Source organism: Rousettus aegyptiacus, unplaced genomic scaffold, assembly GCF_014176215.1.
Source record: "Rousettus aegyptiacus isolate mRouAeg1 unplaced genomic scaffold, mRouAeg1.p scaffold_m13_p_3, whole genome shotgun sequence".
NCBI classification, from domain to species: Eukaryota; Metazoa; Chordata; class Mammalia; order Chiroptera; family Pteropodidae; genus Rousettus; species Rousettus aegyptiacus.
In genome coordinates this window covers 106,857,180-106,880,579 of record NW_023416306.1, presented here as the reverse complement: position 1 = coordinate 106,880,579, position 23,400 = coordinate 106,857,180, and the positions used below count along the sequence as shown (strand labels likewise).

Below are 23,400 nucleotides of genomic sequence, written 5' to 3'. Positions count from 1 at the left end.
ATGTATTGTAGTTTTTAGTCACAAAATTTCCTTTTGCTTCTTCTGGTATGTTCTGTTTCTTTGTTGTGAATACCTGTTTAATCATTTCTTTTGTTGACTTCCTCCATTCCCCCACAACAGTCCTTTCAAAGGCAACAAGCATTTATTTGAGATGAATAAGAAAAACTATTCAGATGCATAGACTTAGGCAGAAGCCCAAATAGTGTTTTGATTAGAAGATGAAAGCCATGGGTACTTAGGAGAAGGGGAAGGGAGACATCAATCAAAGGAAGCAGGCACTGCTATTGGTGCAGATGGTGTAACAGAGTGATGTTAGTTTCAGACAATTAAAAACTTTTTCAGTTCTGTAGTCATCAGTCAATCAGCGACAACTGCTATCCGTACAAACAGTTCTTTGGGAAACAAATTTGCTTTTCACCCAGTCCAAAGGTTGCTTAGCCCTGTTTTAACATTCAGAAGATTTGAGGCTAATGTGCAAGGCAGTTCCCCTGGCATGGCAGCGTGACTCCATTTTAAAGTGTCTCTATTTATATTATTTTGACAATTTCAAGTGTGCTTCCTTTTAAGTGTTTTTTTGTTTGTTTTTAATGAGTTTCAGCATATTCTTCATCATGACATTTCTATTAGTTGATGGTCTTTTACTAAGATACACATTAATCAATTTCTCTGGTTGTGTGTATGTGTGTGTGTGTGTGTGCGTGCGCGCGCCCACGAGTGCGCGCATTTGTCCATGTGTGCATGTGTGTTTTAAAAGAAACAACAGGTCCAAGGTGAAGTCTGTAGACCCTGGGACAACTAGTCAAGACTTAATTGCTGTTTCAGCCCTCTGAGTGTGAGCTTAAAACAATCAGTCTGGATAAACACTAGTGTGGTACCCTGCCTGATAGGACCTCTGCCAACCTCCCTCCCACTCCTAAGAAAAGTGATCTTGCCTGAAATAATATTTTTCTTTGCTAATATTTTCTTGTCCTGCCCAATTTCAGCCTTAAAAAGCCTTTTATTTTGTACAGCTTCTCAGCTCACATCTTCTTGGCGGTATGCTGTTCTATTCCTGATCATTTAATAAGGTCAATTAGATCTTTGAATTAATTTGGATGAATTTTGTTTTATAACATTTGTATGTTGAATAATTTTCGAAGACATCTGAAACATTTTTAAATGTCTTGTTGTGTAATCTCTTTCATATTTGTATAATAATCCTTGGGAGAATGTTGATGCTTTCGTTTTAACAAGAAGTCAATCTAGTTTTGTTCAAATGGTAATTGTTGTCTCCATTTGTGAGTGAGTCAGTTCAGTTCTCCAAGCATTTTCTATGTTTCTGTGGGTCTTTCCCGGTCACGTATTGCTCAGAGATTGTCTAAAACTTGTTCGAGAGGGTCGATATCAGATCTGTTCCTGAAACCACTGTTACGTGGGATTGAGTGTGTCTTGCATGTGTCCACTCAGTATAGTTTGAACTAGGGCAGTGGTTCACCTCTCAGCTCAGCCACCTCAGCTTTGTTGTTCTGGTCTGGGTCTGTTCCATGCATCTACTGTTTTGGGATTAGCCTGGGACTTAGGCTGTTCCCCACGTCTTTCTTTAGGATCCCTCCACACCAGCTTAATCCACAGGTCAGAAAGACCATGTCCCTTTCCATTTTATCTCTGGGTTATTGACACCCTGCCATCAGAGTCCTGCCACCAGAGCACAACTAAAAGAAAATACTAAAATGTGACATTTATCTGAGTACAGGTTGTTTCTCTAAATTTTGACTTCCTCACACAATCTGCCTGCTTTTGTATAATTTTCAGAATCCACAGGAAAATAAGAATGCTCTTGTTTTTATCTATGCTTTAAGTATTGCAATTTTCTTTTCAAAATTTCAAATGTTTTGAAATCTGCATCAATTTTTAAGAGCATGTGAAGGCATGGTACAACTAATCAAAGCCTATATATTTTCAGTTCCTAACACAGCTGTTTTGTTTTCAAATTCCTTTACTCTCCATTAAAAAAATTCTTAATTATTACTTTTTTCATGGACCATGATTCATGCTGTTCTAGGCTGTCTATGGAGACTCTTCACTCTTTCTGGCAATCACTGTATTTCTTAGAATCCTGTCAACATTCTGAAGGGCGAATATTCTATTTGCAATGTTATTCTTTTTCAGCTCAGAGATGTTGCTTATACCACAAGTGAAGAATCGAGAATTGCTTTGCATTCTTTCTGTACAGAGGAAACAGAAGTGTTCCAGGGCGTGAGACAATGTTGGGTCCTTTGTTCTTGTCCGTGATTGGCTTTTCCAAAGTCCAGCAACATTGAGAGGAGTAAAAATGACCACCAGCCTGAAAGGTAGTAGGAATTGCTTCTTATAGCTTATTTCCGTTCATGGTTTTTTTTCTGTCCTAACTTAATCCTCAATGTTATGCTATGTACTTTCTATATTCTGAAAGTGGGTACAAATCTCTCATCTCAAGATGATCCGTATTGTGTTTATTCCTTGATTTTGATTTATTCTCTTTGTGTTTCTATTCTTAGTTAAAAGGATATTTAAAAGACATGAAAAGTGAGCATATAGTAGCCTTAGAAATCAGAAGTTCAGCTTTATGTACTACAAATTCACAAATGAACAACATTAGTAAATCTATGTGGAAGTCAATCTGTGTGGAATGAACAAGTGACCGAAGAACCCCCAGGAGATATCTGGGCTCTTGTTCTTGGAATCAAAGAAAAGAAGTGTTCCGATTTTGTCAAAGAGCTTATTTGTCCACAGAGAAAGTGGTGAATTTGTCTTTTCTCAGCTGTTCAGAGCTTGCTTTCTTGGTGTGGTTGTAGGTCCTTCAGCACTTGAGCAAGCCTTCAATCTGGTGACTCCTTGCCAAGAGTAGCACTGCCTTCATTTAATGGGGCTTGTCTTTTTCTTCATAGGTTACTGAGGGTCATGTCGGTTGCATGAGCATCAGTAAAGATACATGTCTCTGCCATCATTCATAAGCACATGGCAGCCCTGGGCCATCAGAACTCGGTCAGATGCATTGCGTCTGATTGCAAAGAGGCTCGCGAACTTGCATTCCACGTCTGATGTATTTTTAAAAACTGATTTGTCTGCGAAGTAACTTGTTAGTCTACTTTTATAGGACACCCATTTTTAATTGGGCTATAGAGGTAATACACCATCAGTGATTAGGGAAGGAAGAAAAATGTGTGGAAATTTTGATGTATCTCAGAAAATAGAAGGGACCCACTGAGTCATTATCGGTGGGGCCTCAGGATCTTTGGCTGAGTACCTGGCCTGCAGAGGGCGATGCTGCACAAACTTGAGGTAGAACAAGATCAGGATCACCTGCTCAGCTCCTCCCTGCAGCTGGCTGAGCTTTTGTAGACATAGAGGTGACAAGAATCAGATGTCAGAAAGCTCCAGGCTCATCTCAGAAGCTTTTGCATTTTTATCTACAAGAGCAGGCTGCTTCTTCCCCCCAACTCCTAATTTCAAAGGCTTGGTTTCTGCAGCTATTTTCCTGACTGCTCAGCATAGATTTTTCAGAAAAGGGTCCACAGTGTTTCTATTGCCCAGTCATGCACCTGTTGCTCGTCTCGATACTGGGGATCATATTTGCCTTGAGTGAGTGAAATTTCATAGTGTTTTCTAGGTCTACAGAATCTGAATGGAAATACTTAGGTTTCACAGCTAGTCTGCACTGCATTCACTGATAAAACATCGATTTTGCAGGAGACTCCAGAGCCCAGACTGTGACCCAGCCTGACAGCCACATCTCTGTCTCTGAAGGAGCCTCTCTGGAGCTGAGGTGCAAGTATGACTATGGCGCAACTCCTTCTCTCTTCTGGTACGTCCAGTATCCCGGCGAAGGCCTCCAGCTTCTCCTCAAATCCTATTCAGGGAACACCTTGGTTAAAGGCGAGAATGATTTTGTGGCTGAATTTAGGAGGAATGAGTTTTCCTTCAACCTGCAGAAATCCTCAGCCCGTCTGAGCGACTCAGCTGTGTACTTCTGTGCTGTGAGTGGCACAGTGCTTGAGACTGCAGGGGAGCTGAGCACAAACCACTCATGGTCGTGGAGGTTTTGGAGATTTAAGATCTCTTCCTGTGCTATTTTTAAAGTTCCGTTGCCATATGACAGCAAATGAGGCAAAGAGAGCGGAGGAGACTCAGGTTCTTTGATATAATCCTACAAAGCTATGTCTGATAAACTTTATTTCAGAAGCTATTTGCTCTTCTTAGGAACTACATTATCATTAATCGTATTCTAGAATGATGAAGGAGACAGTGTTCTTATCACTACTCCTCACAAGCTCAGGCCTTTGTCTTGAGGTTGATTGATTTAACGGATTGACTCTGTTGGTTTTTATTTTCCTTGTATCTCTCTAGCAAACCAGACACCAAAAGCTAAACTCCTCATGTACTTCTTCTGAAAGTTTTCTTCCATGTCTACTTGGTTATTATGGACAATGACCTTGGAATATTTTTGTCTGGGTCTCACTGTGTCAGCTACAATGTGTCAGTGTATATTGTCTGAATTCAAGTACGTGTCGTCAGGAGGGATTCCGAAAAAGTATTGGCCAATTATAGGAGATCAATTAGATTTGTGAAGAGCTTTGTAAAGAGTCACGATCATGTTACTTTTGGCAGCTACTTAAGAGTAGTGTGGAGAAAGGACTTTTTCTCAGTTATATAAGTGACTTTCTATGGTCACATCTTAAATCTAGAAATCTATTGCAGAAATTTGTGAGCATAATCTTTTTCGCTGCCTTTTTGCAGCTTTAGAGGTATTTTCTGATTTTTTTCATCCTATTTTTTACTCTCCCTGTTGGTATATGAGAAATGGAACCTGAAATGTTAACATCATCATAATTAATCACGTAGTAAGTTTAGCTGTGTCACACTCGGCTGGATACACTGATTAAGATTTTGGTGGATACTAAGGGGTTACTTGATATGAGATAAATTTATAAGCCATTATAAACCTTTTGGAAAGAACATATAGTATGCTTTTATGGTCCTTGTGCTCTTGATGCCTAGGAGGGGAATAAATACTTTGGTGTAAGAAGAGAATGAGGAGGGAGATTTCTTACTGCTCTTTACCTTACACTATACCGCATAAGAAGATGGGTGAATAGGAGCCCTCAAAATACAGAGAGAATAATTCGATAGTGACCAATATGATATTAAAGTCAAATGGTGAATCAGGAGATCAACAGTAATTTTTAGGGGCTAGTGAATAGGTTATATGTGATAATGTCTTGGAGTGATTGCTAGAAGGGTGTAAAGAAGTAAATGAGTGTAAGAAATGTGTGCTCATTTAAGGTCTGTTTCCCTCCCTCCCTTCTTTTCTATATTTGGACCACACTCTCTTCTCCCTGTGACTATTTTCAGGTGAATCACTTTCATTGTCTCAGCTATATTGCCCAAAGGGACTTTGATGGGCACTGTATGCACCTTGCAATAATAAGGAGAATTGTCATTCCAGTTTGATATTGGACTATTGTTGGGTGTTGAAAAAAAAAGTGTCACACCATGTAGCTTGGATATCACATGACCACCTCCCAACCCTAACTCTGCCTTAGAAATCAAAGTAGTTTTCCTTCCTTCCTTCCTTCTTTCCTTCCTTCCTTCCTTCCTTCCTTCCTTCCTTCCTTCCTTCCTTCCTTCCTTCCTTCCTTCCTTCATTCCTTCCTCTTTTTTTTCTTCCCTCTTTCCTTCTCTTTCTTTTCCTCCACATTCTTTCCTTCTTTAGTGATAATTTATGTAATTATATAGTCTTTTTTGAGAAAATTCCTACAATAAAGAATTTTGTTTGAAGAAACAGGAAATCTTGATTTATTTTATTAACTAAATTAATGATTCTGAATTATCATCTTATTAAGTAGTTTTATTATATACCCCACCACTGAGAATCAGCTGGCTTAATTGAAAGATGGAACAGCTTACTGGAGACTGAGTTCCAGGTCCAGCTTAGAGGCAATACTCTGCCAGGATGCAGTTCTGTTTAAGAAGACTCAGCACATGTTTTGTATCAGAGACCCTCATATGTTACTGTGTCCCACATGGCTACAGTACATGAATCCAGGAATTAAAAACTGGACATGGAATTGGCCTCTCTCACTATTAATCTTAATAAGGCCCTAATTGACTTTTATATTTCCAGCCTGGCAACTTTATGCTGTGTTGATTTTGAAGTCTTTATTTCTTAAGGAAGAATTCTTTACCAAGGGAAAAAAAATGACTCCACTCAATGGATGAAGAGACTATCTTCTGGATATTTTGAGCTCTTTAGCCATTGAGCCAACATAGAAGAAAACAATCTGTTGGCTGTCTTGATTGATCCTGAGTAATGAAAAGAAGTTGTGTTGCTTGTACACAATGAAAGCAGGGAATACTGTGTTTGGAGTCTTAATACTTTCCCGGCCAATGGTAAAGCTCATGGAAAACTGAACCTACCAATATCAAAACAGAACAATTGATGGTGAAATAAAAGTTTGGGTAACTCAGCCAGGCAAGGATCTCAGTCCAGCCAAAGTTTTGGCGGAGGGCAGGGGAAATACTCAGTAGGAATGCATGAAGGAGGCCATAGGTATTAATTATGAGTCTCGTGACCAATAGTTTTCTCCCTGATTCCTCTTTACCCCCTTGAGAGGATCCTGCAGCATGGGAGGCTTGTGCCCTGAGCCTCTCCCACAGCACGCCTGCACCAGGTCCCTGTCATGCAGTGGCCACCAGCACCCTGAGGACAGGAGCTTCTCCTAGAGTCTCCATTTTCAGGTGATTGTGTAGAAGAGGTGCCTCCAGTGAAACGCTTACCTGTGAACCTCTTTTTTGTGCACGCCAGAGGATGGTTTTCTGTCAAGTTCTAGAAGGTGGATTTCTGGAAGTTTCACTGGTAGAGATCTCAGTGACTTCTCTGCCATCCAGTGAGCCACAGCTGTGTCTTCTCCAACTAGGTTTGGGGGTGAGCTCTGGAGTGGGGGTCTGGTCGTGTTCCTTGTGTGTTACAACCCAGCTGTGGGAGTGGTGGCTACACCTTGCACATGCTGTTCCTTCGGGGGTCCTCTTTCTTCTCGTTAGGCATTCTACTGTTATTCCAAGACTCTGTAATAGTTAATAATTCTTTATATTGAGCTTTGCCTATTCAATTTACTGATTAATTTCTCACTCCTGATAGGACCAAATTCATTTATTCACCAAGGAATAAATGAGAGCATCCCCAAACTCCCTACCTTCAATATTCCTGAGAATTTAACGTGGCTTTATTTAGTCATTGTTTCATTTATGGATATGAAAATATTATAACAATGAACATATTTTTGAGTTTTCATAATTTGTGTATATTTGACAGAAAATTTCATTATAGTAGAGAGGCCAATTGTAATTATTCTAAAAATATATATTTTTGACTTTAAGCACAAACGTTTACCAGAGAGTGTGTCTGAATATTGTAATTTCAAATCATCCTTTTTGCATGTAACTTCCTTAATATACATTTTTTCTGATTTTTTTTATGTCTTTAAAATGTGGAAGGTAGAGGTGAGTTTGAACCAGTCCGATGGCAGGATACTTCCATCCCTTGAGCAGGAAGATTTCATTGGTTCTTTTTCCATGAATCTACTTTTTCTGATTATAATGGCTATTATTATTGCTATCGCCGTAGGTTTGTTTTAAATGTTTTAAACCTTCAAATCAATGGGATCATACGACAGGTGCTTTTTTGTGCCCGGTTTCTGTCACTGAACATGATTTATCCATGTTCTCATGTGTCAATCACATATCACTTTTTATTAGTAAGTTATTATATGAATATGTCACAATTTGTTAATCCATTCAGTTTACCCACCACTGCCTAAGATGCAGGAGATCTTAAATCGGATCTTTTGTCTCATGGATAAAGGTGCAGGGTATAGGTTATCCTAAACTATTATATACTCTTCATGCGAGAGCAGAATGTGTCTCTAAAATATATTAGTCAAATCGTGTATCTTCAATACTTTTATTTAAAGACCCATGTAACACTCATTATTTTAGTTAACACGCCACTAGTTTTTGTCAGTGTAAACCCAACATCTGATATTTAGTGTTGTGAGGTAGGAAGAAATTTTTCTCTACCTTCAAGGTTGTTTTCACTGGTCTGCTAATCAAACAGACATGAGACACCTTAACATGAGAAATAACCAAATTGAATACATACATGTATATGGGAACCTCACATACACGAGAGGGTAAGAGAATCCACATGTAGGAGAGTTTCAGAGACTGAAACAAAAAATTAGTATATATGAAATTCTGAGCTAAGGATGAGTAAGGTACCTTGGGGTCTTCAAAGGGTCATTGCAGGATGATAAGAAGAGCTGTTTAGGAAATAGCAGTTCTGCCTCATTGATAGACCGAAGAATTTATCTTTGATAATCTCTTGGTATAGGCAAGGTTCCTGATTTAAGTTCTCTTTGGTAGCTCAGTGAGGGGCAGGAGTTTCTGTTGATCACAGGGCTAAAGTTGCCTTTAGTTCAAAATAATCCGCATACCAAGGAGACACATGTTGGAGTCACTCACTCTGAACATCCACACTATACTATTTAGCAAAGTTTCAGGTATGAATCAAGATTTAGATTGCTGAAATGTAGTTTCTTCTATCGTAGCTCTGTATTACAAGGCATGCTGACCACCCCTGGCCTGGAATTTGCTTTCTTGACTAGGACAATTAATTTCTTTAGAGTTGAAGTTCAATTTAAATGGCACACGCTATCTTATTGTCCGTTTTGAAAAAAATTTTAATATGAATTGTACATTCTAACACTTTAAAATATTCACTCTTCCTTTGTAATATAGTTATTATAAAAAATTCTAAGTAATTTTTTGTGCAAATTCTGAAGATCTAGAAGCCATGTAACTAGAATCATTTCTGATAAGAAATTCCAGAGATTCTTTAGTTTAAGATTTAGAGACACTTTGCCATAAAAGATTATTGAAATATTGGAAAGCTTATGAAAAAATTTCCCTATTTCCTTTCATACTTAATATCAAATACACAAGACATTCAGTATTCATGTTCAATCTTTTCAGTATATTAACAAAATCATTAAGATAATCAGACCTCCAAATACAATTTCTATGGTAATAGCTAAGATGAGGATACTTTTATGTAATAAACAAATGCACTAAAACATGGACATAAAAGGTAGAATTTTAAAATGCTTAAAATGTTATATGTATAGTTGTGACTTCAAATTGCTTTTTGTGACGTATTTCTTATAACGGGTTATTAAAATTGGCTCTTGTATTAGTTTCCTTGGGCTGCCATAACAAAATACCATAGACCTGGTGGCTTAAAGAACAACAAAAATTTGTTTTTTCACAGTCTGGACTCTACGTCTGAGGTGAAGGTGTTGGCAGGGTTAGTTTCTTTGAGGCCTTGGCTTGTAGCTGATCACCTTCCTAGTGTGCCCCCTCGAGATCTTCCCTCTGTGCCATTCCCCAATTTCCTTTTCTTGTAAGGACACTAGTCGTGTTGGATTCAGGCTCATCCACATGGCTTGATTACACCTTAATATGTCTTGTCTTTCAAGGCCCTGTCTCCAAATGTAGTCACTTTTTTAGGTATTGGAAGTTTTGGTTTCAACATATGAACTTGAGGGAGACACAATCCAGCCAGTTAGAACCCTCTCCGTAAATACATGGGAAGTTAATAAACAAGACAGTTGAGGTTTGCCTTGGTGAAATGTTTTCTTAATTTTGATGCACAAAATTATTATATATAATATTGATGAGGAGCTTTTCCATCTTCTTTAATGTGTTTTGAGAGGACCCTCAAATATATCTCTATTAGTCATTCACAAAATTGCATTTTACACTTGGCTTCTTTATCTGAGCTGTACTATATCAGAGTATGGAATGTCCTCATTTTCAGTTTTATCTTTTTTCTGTAAGTTAATCTCAATTAGTTCTTAGTATTTCACCTTTCTAGTTTCTTCCTTTTTTTAGTCTCTTTTCTGTCTGAATATTAATTTTAAAACCTTTTCTGTCACTATAGATCTTATATTTGCAGAATTTAATTTATTTTACTAAATCGTTTTCTTCAATTCACCTTTACTGTCCCTTTAGGAAAATTGACTTTCCTTTGGATAATCTATTTGTTGGGTATGATGGTTTCGCTTAGTTAGTCTTTACACCAAGGAGAAGAATCCTATTCTATCTGCTCAGCTTTCTTGGCTGTATTCTTTTAGATTTGTCCCTTAAACAATATGTAGCAAGATTGTTAATTTCCACTCAATTGAGTAATCTTTTTACATATGTTTGAATTATCAATGTATTTGGATTCATATGCTTTTTATTATGTTTGATTTATTTCAATCTTTTCTTTTTATAGAAACACAGGTTTGCATATGTGATATATATATATTTTTTTCTCTTTTCTGATATATAAAATGTGAAATGTATTTTTTTCTTATGGTATTCTTTAGTTTTATATACAGTAATGCTTTGCTTAATGTTTTCAGTAAGTTGTGGCATTTTAAGCCAAAGTATATGATAGAAAACAAATTTTACCATAATCTAATTTGTATAAAGAGGAGTTAAACTTCTCTAGCATCTCACCAATGTTGTATCAAAATGACATTTTCTGAAACTTTGTTATTTGAGATCCTGCTGTATCCCATATATTTTTCTATGCTCAATGTTATTTGATAATATTTTTCCTTTCATGTATTCCACTCCTTCTCCTTGAGTGTACCTTTTCTCTTGCTGTTTCATTAGTTTAGAATGATCTCAGCGGCTGGTTGAAGCGAAGTGCATACTAGCAGCATATCTGGTAATAATTTCAGAGAGACTATCAAATAAGCTGATCAACTACAGTTCCAACAAAAATCGAGAAAAATAATGTTAACACCCATTCAAGACAGGAATCAGAGGATAAATCCATGCGATTCTTCCTCAGAGCCTTAACCCCTGACCTTCCCTGCCTGGAGTGAATTTACCCTACTGCCTGTAAGGCTCGTTCCTTCACTTCTGTCTAGTCTCTGCTCCTAAAGAAACATGTGCACATATGATTAAAGAGGAATGCATTTCATAGTTAAAAAAAATCACCTTAAGTGTTCATTAATAGAGGTAGGGCTGTACAAATAGTAGTATATCTATAATATGTCATATACTGTAGAAGGACCTATGGGTGTTGACATGATACATACAACCTACAAGATTTATTATTCAGTTTATAAAGCAAGTTACAAAAAGGCATGCTCAATATGCATCATTTTGTATTAAAGTGAAAACTGTCAATAAAAGAATGTAATTTTATGTTAATTCATATATTTGATATATGCATGTGAATCCAAATTAAAACACCTGGAAACATCATCTCCAAATTAATGAATGATGAAAAAGTCATAATCAGGAGCGGTTGTGAAGTGGGATTGTAGTTTGTATGTAAAGTTTTGTACCTTTAATAATTCATATATTCATGAATTTCTCTTAAAATATATAAAAAGTCATAAGAGCCATCATAAAGGTTTATCCATTTTTCTTCTATTCCTCTCATCAAAAAAGAGAGAAATGAGAAATGACAGCTTCTTCGTAAGATCTGTTCAAGCTCTGCAAGTATTTGACCCCTCCAATGGGTCATATTTCTCTTAGTGTCCTGCTTTTTAACCCCATTACAGTTATGTATATTTTTGTCTTCCCCAGTAACCTGCACTCTACTGCCTAATCGCTTTATATGTTCTTAAGACCTAGCAAATTGCCTCATTTATAGTAAAACTTCAGCAAATGTTTATGCACTTATTTTGAACTAAGTAAAAAAATCAAGTAGCACAGGGTGACAACTGCAATAAGATTTTATTATACAAATTTCACGAAATGAAATTTTAAAAGAAAGTTGCTCATTAAAAAAGCCATTAAATCTAATTATGTATTTTGTTTTCTGACCATCTGCATGGAGTGAAAGAGGTTGGGGTTTTGTGACTGCGGGGCTGGCTGGTGTGAAGTGTTCTTCGTTGATGGTTTTTTCCCACTAGGGGGCACTGTTGGCTTTACGAGAAATGATTTTATTTGAAGGTTCCAGAAGGTTGAACAGCTAAGAGAGGAGACCAGAGAGCTTGTGAGCTAGTCCAATTATAGACAGCAGTGTGGGAAAAGGAGTAATGGTACTTGTGTGAAGTTCACGTCATGTTTTTATTTCTGTGACTCTGTATACCCTTCAGAAATTTTGTATTGTATAAATCCTTTGTGAGTGTGATTTTGTAGGCAGGGGCGCAAGGGTAAGAATGTTTATGTTCATCGTGTGCATGGAAGCTCAAAGGAAGACAACTCCATAAGGTGTTTTCCATTAAAAAAATTTTATAACTAAGTTTGCCAAAAAATATGGACTTAGAAATTATTCCAAAATCCAATATAGCCTTCCTTTTCATATATCTCCCCTGAGACTAGAAGGAAAAAGAATAATGAGGAGAGTAGAAGAAAACTTGATGAAATAAGAAATACAGCTAGAAGGAGGAAAGGAAGAGGACAACATTTAATTTGACCAGCAATGTGCGGCTTGATGAGAGATAGCTGCGTGGCTCTCAGGGTGCCGAGGTGGTGGACAGGATAGGGGAGAGGTGGACTTTAACAGAGAAGACATTACGCACATACTTATTTTTCACTAACCGACCCTTTGTTAGAAAATTTTCTATGCAGATGGTGACCATATGCCTTGGGGTTTCTATGAGTCTCTTGATTTCAAGAAAAGATGTTCAATGCACGATGCATGCTATCATATCGTCTTCCTTTCTCTGAAACTTCATAAAACCAAATTCTTAAATTCTATGTCCAACAATGCAATTTAGAAATGAGACCGTACTTCCCAGGCTCTATTTGAAGGCTCATGATACTTCAATGCTCTGCTTCACCCAGTCGATACTCTGATTCTTCTCAAAAGTATCATCTCCCTTTTCTCACAAATGCAAAGTTCTCTTACAGAAAGTGTTTTAAGATAAAAAGCACCTTCTAACTTCATGTATTGGAAATACTGTCCACGACTGTCCTGCACTATTTGCGCTTTGCATCTATGATTTTGAAAGAATGACTGTGCCATCTGACTGGTCTACTGTGGGAGGAGTTTCCTGTGAAGTGAATGACAGGGCTCAGATGTGACTGGTGTTCAGTGAGTCTGGTGGAACCTAACAACTGAAAGACAACATTTGCCGGTCCAGGACTCTACCCCTCCAGAGCAGGGGCAAAGGCACCGCAGCACCTGGGCAAGGAGTCATGGAGAGACACGGGGGAGCTCTGCTGGGGCTTCTGTGGTTCCAGGTTTGCTGTGAGTTGACTCTGTCCCACATGGGGGTCTGGGAAGTGTTCCATAGTTGAATTTGGAGGGAGAGGAAGAGAGAGCTGACAGAGCTCCTAGACGGTCCTGTTTATGGGCTTCCTGGGATACTTCATAGGTTTAGGAAATGCATCATCAGTCCCCAGTGATGTCATTTGTGTCCTTTTCCTCTTTCAAGCAGGTGTGGGAGGGATGAACGTGGAGCAGAGTCCATCCCTGAGTCTCCAGGAGGGAAGCAATTCTACTCTGAGGTGCAATTTTTCTGCCATGGTGAAATCTATGCAGTGGTTCCGACAGAATCCTGGAGGCGGCCTCACCAGTCTGTTTTTCATGAGTTCAGGAACGAAGCAAAATGGAAGGTCATTCTCCACAATGAATACTAAGGAACTGTCCAGTACCCTGCTCATCACGGCCTCGCAATTGGAGGACTCAGCCACCTACCTCTGTGCAGGGCAGGCACAGTGCTCCCAGGCGATCTGCAGCCTGTACCCAAACTGCAACTGGGCCTGCAGCCCCACCCTTCCCCCGGGGCAGGCTTGTTGCTGGCACAGGTGCCTTTGCACAGTAAACCTTTGGCAATCATGAGCTCGGTAAGGTCCCAAAGGGGGGTGGTAATAAATTTTATTAATAAGTTATTACAAAATAAAAAGTATATATGAATATTGTAATAAAGCATGTCGGAGAGTTATTAGAATGTTCAAAATGTTTAGAGACTCATGTTTTGAAAACTGCTGCCACATTGGAAAGGAAATATTCACAGGATTAGAAAATAGAAATTAAATAGAAAAATAATCGCTTCAATGGAAACATATCCTTGCACGTGCAGTTTGAACTATTTTGGCAAACTCATTATTAACACAAAAGATAATTAAATATTAATTTTCCTTATAATTAAAATGACAGTGATAGGATGCATAAACAGGCATTCTGAATTATTATATACAAGTCATGTAGCCACTTTTAATTTCTTAGGAATCCTCTGGAATTACAGAAAATATCAGAGAAAACATAAATTTGCTATAAAAATTTACATTTAAATGAAATCTAACTGATATGAAACTGGTATGAAGAGTTAAATCTTTTATGGAAAAACTGTTCCACTAGAGACGTCAGCTCTAGATTTATTCGAATTTATATTTTAACTCATTTATCAGCTATGTATGCTAATATTGCCACACCATAGACAATACTCTTAAGAGCTCTACTCTCAGTTCCATCAACAGAAATAGCCATCTCAAAATTATAAATTACCAAAAATTCTGTTTTCAATTTTCTATTAACAACTGACATTGCCTTCAATTATATTGATTGAAATCGACATAGAATGTATAAATGTAAAAAATAACTTACTTTATTAATTTATAGAAAAGTAAGCCAGAAATTTTTATTATTGTCAGGATTACATACTAATAAAATATTTCTTGTTATTAAAGTGTTAAAATAATGACCCCAATATATTTTTTTACAAATTGCAATTTTATTTCATTTCTTATGTATCATTATAAATCCCATGGCGTTTCCTAAGTAAGGAAATATTTTTAAAAGAGAGCTTTATATTTTATTACATGACATCACTTTTCCTTCCTTCAATTTTCATTTTGTACTGGGTCCCAAAATTATAGTAGTCAGTCTGACTGTGAGTTTTCGACACCGGAGTTGATCTTGGGAGGTTGGAGCTAGAAGCCAGAAAGCAATCAGGCTGTTTGAGAAAGCAGTTTTTTTCCTCGACGTGTGACTAACCTTGTGCTCCTCCTCCAGGTTCTACAAGTTGCTCAATTTACTTCTAACAAGAGAGATATGATAGGTTACAGATATACATATAAGAAATGAATTTCCAGAAAGGAGTGTTTTGTCTTCCCCAGGGCTCAGCCACAAAATCCACACCCATTGCACTGCCTGTGATAATCTTTACCCTAGTAGAAAGTCCTATTCCATTCCATTTTTCTAGGGACTTAAATTCTCCTTGATTCATCACTGATCCTGTAGGAGAAATGAAAACCCAGACAGGAACTCATCCCCAGGATCCCATCTCTGTCAATGAAGAGGGCTCAGGGTTGGTTGGGGGCTCCGTAGATGTACCTGACTGTGTGTGACTGTGAAAATGGTCTTGGTGTTCCACGATGCAGGACAATTTCTCTCTGGTCTCACATCATTGTATGTCGTGCACAACCAGTCCTCAATAAATCTTTGCTTAGTTAAATCGTAAAAAGTAATTTAGAGCCAGAAGAGCCTTCAGCAACTTTTTAGCTCAACTTCATTTTACAAAACAAAAGCTAAATCCACGATACCAGTATGAAGTAACAAGGGAATAGAAAGAAACTGGATCTCATTAATTCTTTAGGAATCTTTTCCCTGCTTTCTCCCTGCAGGACCATCCTACTGAGCAATGAGTGGCCAATGCAAGCCCCTCCACTTAGATCTCTGCAGTTTGGGTCTGGTAAAGCTGTGGCATAACAGTTTGACCAGTGGAATGAAGAATTCTAATTGGTGTAAATGTTTGACGCTTTGGGCAGGAAAGCAGACAGGCTGAGCCATTGTCATTACTGGCAAACGAAGTCCATCACTCACTGGCTCCTGCGGAGTAAGCCAAAGGGGATAGTGCCATCCCCAACAGCCCAATGTATTTCTAAGGGTTTTTCTAGAAATTGCAAATATGTTCATTATCCCAGGTGAACATTTCTGAAAGGCAGCACATGAATAGGGAGCATCACCAACACACTGTTGTAAAGAAAGGATTATTGGAATCTGGAGCCTAAAGGTAACATCGTCGTCATGAAGCCGGCAGTCCACGGAGGTTCTAGAAGAAGCTTCCACAGGTCAACACTTTGATGATGAGTCAGGCCATAGCCAATGAAGTAGTAATGGGGCTGCAAATTTTGTCCAGGGCATCACTATATCTGTGCTAGACTTAATATGTGGAACACTCTACTGAGCAGAGTATAGTTAAATTATCACATTCCATTCTAGATCCATAACTCAAAAGGGCAAATATTGATCTGAAAATAGAGGAAGATCTTTAGAATGGAGAAGTTTTATGTACGTAAGAACACATTTATATTTACATGTTGATACTTATATGTTGATTTGTGATTCTTCCCCCTAGCTAAAGAATCTTTAAATACTTCAGGGTGTGCAATGAGGATGAGGGATTATGCTTTTTCTCCATAACTGGGGAGGATCAGTGAGTACAAATCACGGGAAAGGGGCTTTCACATCTGGAAATGAGGTAGTCTGGGTCTGCCAGGGACCATTTCTCATGATCAGTTCTTTAGGGTCAGTTTCTCTATGTACTAGTTCCCTAGCAGACACAGGTTATATTCTGTCTTCCCTGGATTTTTTTTTCTTACGGAGGTAATTGGAAAATACAAAGTTATTAAAGGAGATGAAAAAGAGTTTTTGACAGAAGGAGATAATTCTGGAAGTTTATAGGAATGAGGTATTTTATCATGTCTTTGAAAAGAACATTGTAGCAGAGTTTATGAGAAAAATGACAGAGTCAGGACCTGAGTCTGCTCTAGCAAAGCAGCAGAAATCCATGCCAGGTGAGTTGGCGTATACTGCTGAGGCAATTCCACTAAGGATGTGTGTGAGTCAGTCACTGCATTTAGGACATGCCGTCCCTTTTGATATCAGAAAGTAAAAACACCTGCAGAACAAATTTACATATAGCTACATTTTCTTAATCTCAGCCTGATATATTCTGATAATTCCTCACCTTTCTCTCAATACTCTGCTGTATATAATTCACATGGCAATAGCAATAGATTTCTTAAAACACGTCAGATTTGTCCTGGCAAATCAACTGAATCTATGGATCAGACCATTTCCCGTCTCATGGAACTTCCTGTTCCTCCTTCCTTATCATTGAAATTCAGTCCTTTTCCTCTTGTCACAGTCATCTCTACTGAAGGAAGTTTGCACATTCTGACTTTGGTAGGTACTGTCAGTTTTCTGGGAATAACAAGGTCACGGGCAAAACATGCTTAGAGGGGCAGAGTCTGAAACAGTACGTATTTAAAATATCGAATGATCTTCTCTCTTACAAGTTTTTTTTAGAAAGAGATTTTTTTCCATAACTGATAAATGAGGATATAGATTTGGCTGAAGAAAAAGAGAAGGTTTTTATTTTCTTTGTTTAAGAGATGTAGTCCCCCATCGAATAAAAAGCAACAGCATCTGCCTCTTTTCAACATATAGACAATGACTCCATAGAGGGCAGAGATAGAAATCGTGACCTCAACATCTAACTTAATCTCTAAGACTTTATTTATTTGACCTATTGCTGCCTTTTCATGTCTGAGTCCCTCATAGGCACAGGGTAAGAGAACATTGAACCAGCATGTTCAGTAGTTATGAATGTGACCACAGGGTGGTAGTGCTTTGCTGTTGATGAAGAATATGTGGCTTTTGAATGATTCATGTGTGGCAGAAGCAGAGCCCTTTTCTTATTGGCTGGGCAGAAATTGTGAGAAACTCCATGTCTGTTAGAGAAAAGAAGGGATAGCCTGATAACAGAAGTAGCTCAGTTGTCTGGAGATTGCAATTCTATAATCGATCTAACTTGGGAAGAATGCTGAGGACATCCATTGGAGCTTTATTTGTGCTCTTATGGCTGGAAGTGGATTGTGAGTCGAGGATTTATGGGGAACAGGGCATATTAATGGGTATTCTTTAGAAGCCAAGGAAGAGACTGGCTTTATTCAGGTTCCTTCTAGTTGCTATAGAGGAGAAAAAGTATATTCTGGACAGTAATAATCTGGCAAACTTTCATCTTTCTCTGACTTTTTCTTTCTGTACAGTGGTAATCCGAGGAGAGAAAGTGGATCAGCATCCTTCTACCCTGAGTATCCAGGAGGGAAACACCTCTATTATCACCTGTACTTATTCAGACAGTGCCTCAAGCTACTTCCCTTGGTATAAGCAAGAAGCTGGAAAAGGTCCTCAGTTCATTATAGATATTCGTTCAAATAAGGACGAAAAAAAAGATGGAAGATTCACTGTTACACTGAAGAAGGCGGAGAAACAGTTCTCCCTGAGCATCGAAGCCACCCAGCCTGGAGACTCAGCTGTCTACTTCTGTGCAGCGAATCCACAGTGCTTCCCAGGCACCTGCAAGCTGTGCGCAAACCTGCGAGTGGAGCAGCGCCCCCTTTTTTGAAGGTACAGAACTTCAAGCACGGTGTTTGTCATATTTGGTCTTCAAGTGAAAGCTAATGTGTTGTTTTCAAAGGCACACAATAAAAAAGTTAGGTTTTAGATGACCCTGAAAGAACATTTTATTGGATGACTGTTTAGCGGATTTTTGAGATTTAGGCTTTGATAATGACTTTACATTTGCTAGTCAGGCTCTTCTCATATAAATAAATCCCGAGTATTTCTATTAGCAATGAGCTTTTAACTCTTGTTTTCAAAAATTTCATATGTTATTTTTGGCCAATTATAAAACATTTCATGGTGAATGTAGAAAATGTATAAAATATAAATATGTAAAATTAGTAATTCTACAACCAGTTAATTTATTGCTTATATTTCATGTACAGTTTTCATAAATTCTAGTAAAATTAAGAATCTGATTTCTTTCACTTAATAGTAAATCTTGAATTGTGTGTTCCAAATTTTGTCTTCTCCTCTAGCACCTGATTCTTAATAGTCCTGAGAGCATGTCATAAACCACGATTACATTTGTATTTTCTTCCTCAGTATATATTTGTAATAAAATTTGTCAGCTCTTCTATAGGCTTTGAGCACTTTATTTAAATATTTTTTTGTTACTGTTGACATAGGTTATTATATTAGTTTTGATTGTGCAACACAGGTATTAAACATTTATAAAACTTAAGAAGTGATCTCTCAAATAAATCTAATACCCTTCTGACACCATACAGTGTTATTACAATATTATTGACTGTATTCGTTATGCTATACTTTACATCCCTTGACTGTATTGAAACATCATTTGTACTTTTGAATTCTTTCCCCATTTTCACCATGCTTTCTTAACCTCTCATCTGGCAACCATCAATAAATTTTCTGTTTCTATGAGCTTAATTCTGTTTTGTTCATATATTTTGAATTTTTAGACTCCACGTGTATGTGAAATCATGTTTATTTGTCTTCGTCTGTCTGTTTTATTTCACTTAGCAGAATATCCTCTAGGTACATACATGCTGTCCCAAATAGTACATTTTCATTCACCTTTTATGGTTGAGTGACATTTCATTGTATATATTTACCACCTCTTCTATATTTATTCACCCATTAATGGACACCCAGGTTGCCTCCATATCTTGGCTAATGTAAATAATGCTGAAATGAACATGCGGATGCACATGTCAGTTTGAAATAGGGTTTTGGTTTTTATTTCAGATAAATACCTGAAAGAGAGATTACTGGGTCCTTATTTGTCTCTTGTTTAAGCCTTTTTTAAAGTCTATTTTGTCCGTATAACTATTTCTACTCCAGGTTTTCTTTTTCACTTCCATTTTCATGACACATGTTTTTCTATTCCTTTACTTTCGGTCTATGTGTGTCTTTTAATATGAAATGAGTCTCCTCTGGGTAGCATATCAAAATGTCTTGTTTTCTCATCCATTCAGCCACCCTATGTGTTTTGATTGGAGCATTTGAACTATTTATACTTAAAGTAATTGTTGATAGATAAGTAATTATTGCCATTTTTAAAGTTTTCTTCTGATCCTTTAAGAGAAGCTACAATCTTTATTATTATTATTATTATTATTTATTTTCAAGTATATAGTACATTGGTTATATATTTATACATTTTATAAACTGTAGAAATGTTCTTTCTAATTGTTCTTTCACTCCTCTGGCTGTCCACCTAGCTATTACATTAATGTTAACTGCATTTCCTATGTTGTGCTTCCCATCCTCATAACCATCTATCGACAAATAATTTGTACTTTAACCCTTTACCCCTTACTGTCAGCCTCCCAACCTCCTCCGCTTTGGCCATCACCAGATTTTCCTCTATATTTGTGATTCTGTTTTTGATTAGTTTGTTGTTTTTGTTCCTTAGATTCCGCATATAAGTGAAATCATATGATATTTATCTTTCTCTATCTGACTTATTTTACTAAATATAATAACTTCTAGGTCCATCCGTGTTGTTGCAAATGGCAGGATTTCATTTTTTTAACAGCTGAGTAATATTTCATTATATATATGAACCATGACTTCTTTATCTAATTGTCTGTTGATGGGCATTGAGTTTGTTTACATATCCTGGCTATTGTAAATTGTGCTGCCATGAACATAAGGGTGCATATGTTTTTAGGAATCATTGTTTTGGTTTTCTTTTGATAAATACCCAAAAGTGCAATTGCTAGGGCAAGAGGAATATCCACTTTTAATTTTTTTGCAAAAACTTCAGACTTATTTCCATAGTGGCTGTTCCAAACTGCAATCTCACCAACAGTGTATGAGAGTTCCCTTTTCTCTGCATCCTCGCCAACACTTGATCTTTGATTTATTGATGGTGGCCATTTTGACATGTATGAGGTGATCTCATTGTGGATTTAATTTACATTTCTCTGATGATTAGTGACCTTAAGCATCTTTTCATATGTCTATTGCCATTTGTATTTCCTACTTGGAGAAATATCTGTTCATGCTTTCTGCCCATTTTTTAAATTGGATTTTTGTTGTCGTTGTTGAGTTGTATGAGTCCTTATATATTTTGGATATTAATTTCTTATCAGATGTATCATAAGTGAATATCTTCTCCCATTTAGTCAGCTGTCTTTTCATTTTGTCTTTTCATTTTGTGATGGTTTGCCGTGCAAAACCTTTTTAGTTTGATACAGTCTCATTTGTTTATTTATTTTTTGTTTCCTTTGCCCAAGGAGATATGTCTGAAAAGAAGTTACTAGTAGCAATATCAAAGAGTTTACTGCCTATGTTTTCTTCTAGAAGTTTTCTGGTTTCAGTCTTACGTTTAAGTCTTTAATCAATTTCGAGTCTATTCTTGTATATGGTATAAGAAGGTGGTCTAGTTTATTTTATTTTTTTGTATGTATCTGTCCAGTTTTCTCAGCACCTCTTATTGAAGAGGCTATCTTTACCCCATTGTACATTCTTTTTTTCCCATTGTACATTCTTGTCTCCTTTGTCCTATATTAATGAGCGTATAAGTGTGGATTTATTTCTGGGCTCTCTATTCTATTCCACTGATTGATATATCTGTTTTTGTGCCAGAACCATGCTGTTTTGATTACTGTAGGCTTGTAGGATAGTTTGATATATGTAATGTGATACTTCCAACTTTTTTTCTTCTTTCTCAAGATTGCTGTGGCTCTTTGGGGTCTTTTATGGTTCCATATAAATTCACGTTTCTTTTCAAAAAAGTAATTCTTCTGCTGTTGTAGATATATCAATGGAAAAGACATGTTTGCATAAATAATTAATTTCCTAATTCTTTCACCTGGGTCAACGGTAGGCTATTTTCAAGATGTCTTATTTTCTTCCTAAGGGTGGTTATAATTGGCAATTGGTATGGAGAGATGATCCCTTTTGGTTGAGTTATGGTTGTGTGTTATTAGCTCACCGTTTTGTTTTTATAGGGAAGATCATTAGGTTAAGTTAGATAGAAAACATCTGAACAAGAAAGGTCAGCATTATCTCCAACACCTCAGTGGTGTTTCTTATTTTCCTCAATGTAACCACTAGCTTCTGTTGGTAGAAGTAGACTGACTCTCTTTTGATCTTCTTCTTCTAAGACTGATAATGGAGTGAGAGGGAAGTGTGGCTTATATTTTATTGGTTTCTTCTTCTCAAACTAAGTTAGAAGAGAGAAGGGGTGCAATTACTTTGAGCTTAATGATTTATTATACTAGGGTGAGAATCTATGCACTGGAAGAAAAAAGTGCTCTAGCTAGAGTGTGCATTGCAAGTCAGTATCCAGTTAGCTCAGATTCAGACACATTCAAGCTTTAAAACTTCAGTGTGGTTTGCATATGTGTTTCCTACTGTCTCTGGACAATTTACTACAAACTTGGTGGCTTAAAACAATGGAAATTTTTATCTGTAAAGATATATGTCCCTGGTGATCATTGTGGCATTATTCATGGTGGTCAAGACTTGGCAACAACCAAAGCATCTTTCCATGAGTGATTGGATAAAAAATAAGTGGTACATATATACAATGGAATGTTAAACAGCCATAAGAAAAGCTGAAATACTGACATTTGTGGCAATATGGATGAATCCTGAGATTATCATGCTAAGCAAAATAAGTCAGAAAAATAGTCTAGAACCATATAATTTCACTCATATGTGGGATATAAAACTGGAAGCAACAAATGAACAAGACAAACAAAAACTCAGACACAGACAACAGTTTAATGATTTCTATAGGGACAGAGGAAATGGAAGGTACATAAAGGTAAAGGGGGTCAAATATATGGCGACAGAAGACTTTGAGCGGTGAACACATAATGCAATGTACCCACGATGTATTATTGAATTTTATAGTTGAAAACTATATAACTTTGTTAACCAATCTTCCCCGATAAGTTTAATGAGAAAAATTTTCTTTCTCTACTTACACTAAAACACACAAATCCACACAATAGAATTTTTCTGTCATGGTTCTAAATGCTAGAAGTTGAAATTATTTTCACTGAACTAAAATCAAGCTGTCAGGAGGGCTGCACTTGATCCAGAGGCTCTAGCAGATAATTTGTTCCTTGACTCTTCCAGCTGTATTGCGTGTCGACATTTCTTGGCTTGTGGATACATCACTCCAATCTCTGCCTCAACAGTCTCATTGGCTTCTCTTTATCTGCCATCAAATCTCCCTCTGCCTCCCTTTTAAAAGTACATGTGCGATTGCATTGAGGCCCATATGATCCAGAATTATTTTCCTATTTCAGGATTCTTAGTCAATTATATCTTTAAAGGTATTTGTGTGTGTGTGCGCACGCACATGCGCATGTGTTTCCATACAGGACAACAGATTTCAGGGTTTTGGACCTGATCTTTTTTTGTCCATTATTTTGCCTATTACAGTTGGCATGGCTGGTGCTTTTCATTCCAAGTTGAAAAAAATGTACATACTAGGCAGTGTTTGGTCATGAATATAGAGACCACATCAATTA

At 37.2% G+C, this 23,400-nt stretch overlaps 3 gene segments (V, D, J or C); all 3 read left to right on the top strand.

Annotated features, from left to right (window-relative positions):
• Window positions 1–2,541: 2,541 nt before the first annotated feature.
• LOC107521117 lies at window positions 2,542–5,399 on the top strand. The segment is given in 2 exon segments: window positions 2,542–3,600; window positions 3,709–5,399. Coding segments are annotated over 2 exon segments (462 nt in total).
• Window positions 5,400–13,063: 7,664 nt separating this feature from the next.
• On the top strand, window positions 13,064–13,886 carry LOC107521128. The segment is given in 2 exon segments: window positions 13,064–13,276; window positions 13,467–13,886. Coding segments are annotated over 2 exon segments (456 nt in total).
• Window positions 13,887–17,855: 3,969 nt separating this feature from the next.
• On the top strand, window positions 17,856–18,443 carry LOC107521099. The segment is given in 2 exon segments: window positions 17,856–17,910; window positions 18,085–18,443. Coding segments are annotated over 2 exon segments (414 nt in total).
• Window positions 18,444–23,400: the final 4,957 nt, after the last annotated feature.